Here is a 4,610-nt window from a genome sequence, read left to right on the forward strand (position 1 = left end):
CTTGGTCATTCTCTCCTTGCCCTTGAGAACAGCTTCGATGATCTCTTCGAGCTCGTAAATGTCGGCGACTCGAGCGTGGTAAAGGCTCTCCGCCAACTTGTCATCATCGCATGTTGCCAGAAACTGCTGTACGTGTTCTTTCGCGTCGCGACCACTCTTCTCGAACTGTAGACGGGCGGTCCGAGCGTAGCCATTCAGCCGGTTTATGTAGTCGCAAAGGTGTTTGTTACGTTTCCGCTTGGCAGAGTAGTAACGTGACAGTGCCGTCTGCGTGAACCGCGAGCAGTAGTAGCGGATGAACGTTTCGCTCAAATGCTACGCCGCCACGCCTCCAATCGTCGAGTCCGCTGAGCTCTTCCCAGTTGTCTCCCTCGGGTTCAACTCTCTTGGAGTCCGGATCGCCTTCTTTTTACTTTTCTTCTTTTGACTGAGCGTCCCGTAGGTATCGTTCAGGACTTCATTTCGTAATTATTCAGTATATGTAATTTCGACACAGTAGCATTCCATCTCAACTCGGCCTGTGTCGTCCGCTGAGTTGGTGTAACATTTGGTGCAATAACTGTTAATCCTCATCTGCAACTTGCACCATTTGCAGACGGTTTTCACGCTTCTTCTGTGTAGGAATGTAGAATCGAGTAGATGTGAATGACTTGGATTGAACGCGTGCCAGACGCGTTTCGGCCCCCGCCGGGGCCTCGTCAGTGGCTTTACCAATCTCGAAGTGAGAACTAACCAACCATCTGCTAACTAAGACCTATCACTATGCCTAGATCCTTCTAGAACCTTCCATATGCCGTAACATAGGATACTACTCTGGAGTCGATGTACGTGCACATCTTGCACCTCCAACACTCCCCCTCGACGACATGAGTCGTAGCCGTCTTGGTCACGAGCGTACAGCCATTCTGCTGCTCTCCGCATGATGCTTGTCAGCTGCAGCCTCTTCACTGCATACATTCTTGTAGCGTTTACCACCTGCGCGCTGGCCAGCGTATCCGTTGCTGCCGCGTTCGCTAAGTTTCCCGGCTCCCTCATGTTCACCACCACGTCGTCCCTTTACACCTTGTAGCCGTCCTTGAGCCTTGCTTGAGCTTGTTGTTGTTCCCCTTCTCGATCGACCTCTTTCGATCCACCACTCACACCACTCGAAACCACCTCCTTGTGCAGAACTCGGCCGTCCTTTTCCCGAACGCAAAGAGCGACTGCGTGTCCACCGCGCACTTGTATGGTCCGCTCCCCCTGTCGTCGGAGCCCGTTGCTTCCGCGACGACTTGAGCGTGAACTCCCCCAGCGCGTATTCCGCGTACACCGCAGTGCCCATACCAAGCCGTTTGGGCTCATAACCTGTAGGAAATATAGAATCGAGTAGATGTGAATGACTTGGATTGAACGCGTGCCAGACGCGTTTCGGCCCCCGCCGGGGCCTCGTCAGTGGCTTTACCAATCTCGAAGTGAGAGCTAACCAACCATCCGCTAACTAAGACCTATCACTATGCCTAGATCCTTCTAGAACCTTCCATATGCCGTAACATAGGATACTACTCTGGAGTCGATGTACGTGCACATCTTGCACTTCCAACACTCCCCCTCGACGACATGAGTCGTAGCCGTCTTGGTCACGAGCGTACAGCCATTCTGCTGCTCTCCGCATGATGCTTGTCAGCTGCAGCCTCTTCACTGCATACATTCTTGTAGAGTTTACCACCTGCGCACTGGCCAGCGTATCCGTTGCTGCCGCGTTCGCTAAGTTTCCCGGCTCCCTCATGTTCACCACCACGTCGTCCCTTGACACCTTGTAGCCGTCCTTGAGCCTTGCTTGAGCTTGTTGTTGTTCCCCTTCTCGATCGACCTCTTTCGATCCACCACTCACACCACTCGAAACCACCTCCTTGTGCAGAACTCGGCCGTCCTTTTCCCGAACGCAAAGAGCGACTGCGTGTCCACCGCGCACTTGTATGGTCCGCTCCCCCTGTCGTCGGAGCCCGTTGCTTCCGCGACGACTTGAGCGTGAACTCCCCCAGCGCGTATTCCGCGTACACCGCAGTGCCCATACCAAGCCGTTTGGGCTCATAACCTGTAGGAAATGTAGAATCGAGTAGATGTGAATGACTTGGATTGAACGCGTGCCAGACGCGTTTCGGCCCCCGCCGGGGCCTCGTCAGTGGCTTTACCAATCTCGAAGTGAGAACTAACCAACCATCCGCTAACTAAGACCTATCACTATGCCTAGATCCTTCTAGAACCTTCCATATGCCGTAACATAGGATACTACTCTGGAGTCGATGTACGTGCACATCTTGCACTTCCAACACTCCCCCTCGACGACATGAGTCGTAGCCGTCTTGGTCACGAGCGTACAGCCATTCTGCTGCTCTCCGCATGATGCTTGTCAGCTGCAGCCTCTTCACTGCATACATTCTTGTAGAGTTTACCACCTGCGCACTGGCCAGCGTATCCGTTGCTGCCGCGTTCGCTAAGTTTCCCGGCTCCCTCATGTTCACCACCACGTCGTCCCTTGACACCTTGTAGCCGTCCTTGAGCCTTGCTTGAGCTTGTTGTTGTTCCCCTTCTCGATCGACCTCTTTCGATCCACCACTCACACCACTCGAAACCACCTCCTTGTGCAGAACTCGGCCGTCCTTTTCCCGAACGCAAAGAGCGACTGCGTGTCCACCGCGCACTTGTATGGTCCGCTCCCCCTGTCGTCGGAGCCCGTTGCTTCCGCGACGACTTGAGCGTGAACTCCCCCAGCGCGTATTCCGCGTACACCGCAGTGCCCATACCAAGCCGTTTGGGCTCATAACCTGTAGGAAATGTAGAATCGAGTAGATGTGAATGACTTGGATTGAGCGCGTGCCAGACGCGTTTCTGCCCCCGCCGAGGCCTCGTCAGTGGCTTTACCAATCTCGAAGTGAGAACTAACCAACCATCCGCTAACTAAGACCTATCACTATGCCTAGATCCTTCTAGAACCTTCCATATGCCGTAACATAGGATACTACTCTGGAGTCGATGTACGTGCACATCTTGCACTTCCAGCACTCCCCCTCAACGACATGAGTCGTAGCCGTCTTGGTCACGAGCGTACAGCCATTCTGCTGCTCTCCGCATGATGCTTGTCAGCTGCAGCCTCTTCACTGCATACATTCTTGTAGAGTTTACCACCTGCGCACTGGCCAGCGTATCCGTTGCTGCCGCGTTCGCTAAGTTTCCCGGCTCCCTCATGTTCACCACCACGTCGTCCCTTGACACCTTGTAGCCGTCCTTGAGCCTTGCTTGAGCTTGTTGTTGTTCCCCTTCTCGATCGACCTCTTTCGATCCACCACTCACACCACTCGAAACCACCTCCTTGTGCAGAACTCGGCCGTCCTTTTCCCGAACGCAAAGAGCGACTGCGTGTCCACCGCGCACTTGTATGGTCCGCTCCCCCTGTCGTCGGAGCCCGTTGCTTCCGCGACGACTTGAGCGTGAACTCCCCCAGCGCGTATTCCGCGTACACCGCAGTGCCCATACCAAGCCGTTTGGGCTCATAACCTGTAGGAAATGTAGAATCGAGTAGATGTGAATGACTTGGATTGAACGCGTGCCAGACGCGTTTCTGCCCCCGCCGGGGCCTCGTCAGTGGCTTTACCAATCTCGAAGTGAGAACTAACCAACCATCCGCTAACTAAGACCTATCACTATGCCTAGATCCTTCTAGAACCTTCCATATGCCGTAACATAGGATACTACTCTGGAGTCGATGTACGTGCACATCTTGCACTTCCAACACTCCCCCTCGACGACATGAGTCGTAGCCGTCTTGGTCACGAGCGTACAGCCATTCTGCTGCTCTCCGCATGATGCTTGTCAGCTGCAGCCTCTTCACTGCATACATTCTTGTAGAGTTTACCACCTGCGCGCTGGCCAGCGTATCCCGTTGCTGCCGCGTTCGCTAGGTTTCCCGGCTCCCTCATGTTCACCACCACGTCGTCCCTTGACACCTTGTAGCCGTCCTTGAGCCTTGCTTGAGCTTGTTGTTGTTCCCCTTCTCGATCGACCTCTTTCGATCCACCACTCACACCACTCGAAACCACCTCCTTGTGCAGAACTCGGCCGTCCTTTTCCCGAACGCAAAGAGCGACTGCGTGTCCACCGCGCACTTGTATGGTCCGCTCCCCCTGTCGTCGGAGCCCGTTGCTTCCGCGACGACTTGAGCGTGAACTCCCCCAGCGCATATTCCGCGTACACCGCAGTGCCCATACCAAGCCGTTTGGGCTCATAACCTGTAGGAAATGTAGAATCGAGTAGATGTGAATGACTTGGATGAAACGCGTGCCAGACGCGTTTCGGCCCCCGCCGGGGCCTCGTCAGTGGCTTTACCAATCTCGAAGTGAGAACTAACCAACCATCCGCTAACTAAGACCTATCACTATGCCTAGATCCTTCTAGAACCTTCCATATGCCGTAACATAGGATACTACTCTGGAGTCGATGTACGTGCACATCTTGCACTTCCAACACTCCCCCTCGACGACATGAGTCGTAGCCGTCTTGGTCACGAGCGTACAGCCATTTCTGCTGCTCTCCGCATGATGCTTGTCAGCTGCAGCCTCTTTCACTGCATACAT

At 54.3% G+C, this 4,610-nt stretch overlaps 1 protein-coding gene across 1 annotated transcript; it reads right to left on the reverse strand.

The window, feature by feature from the left end:
• Positions 1–562: 562 nt before the first annotated feature.
• Positions 563–4,265, reverse strand: PITG_22153 (uncharacterized protein; the record flags this gene model as incomplete). The annotated part of the gene is made up of 6 exons (XM_002909911.1): positions 563–613; positions 899–1,344; positions 1,703–2,066; positions 2,359–2,804; positions 3,163–3,526; positions 3,819–4,265. Coding segments are annotated over 6 exons (2,118 nt in total), but the record flags the coding sequence as incomplete, so codon positions are not given.
• Positions 4,266–4,610: the final 345 nt, after the last annotated feature.

This window comes from Phytophthora infestans, genomic scaffold (assembly GCF_000142945.1).
Source record: "Phytophthora infestans T30-4 supercont1.1424 genomic scaffold, whole genome shotgun sequence".
Taxonomy (NCBI): Eukaryota; Oomycota; class Peronosporomycetes; order Peronosporales; family Peronosporaceae; genus Phytophthora; species Phytophthora infestans.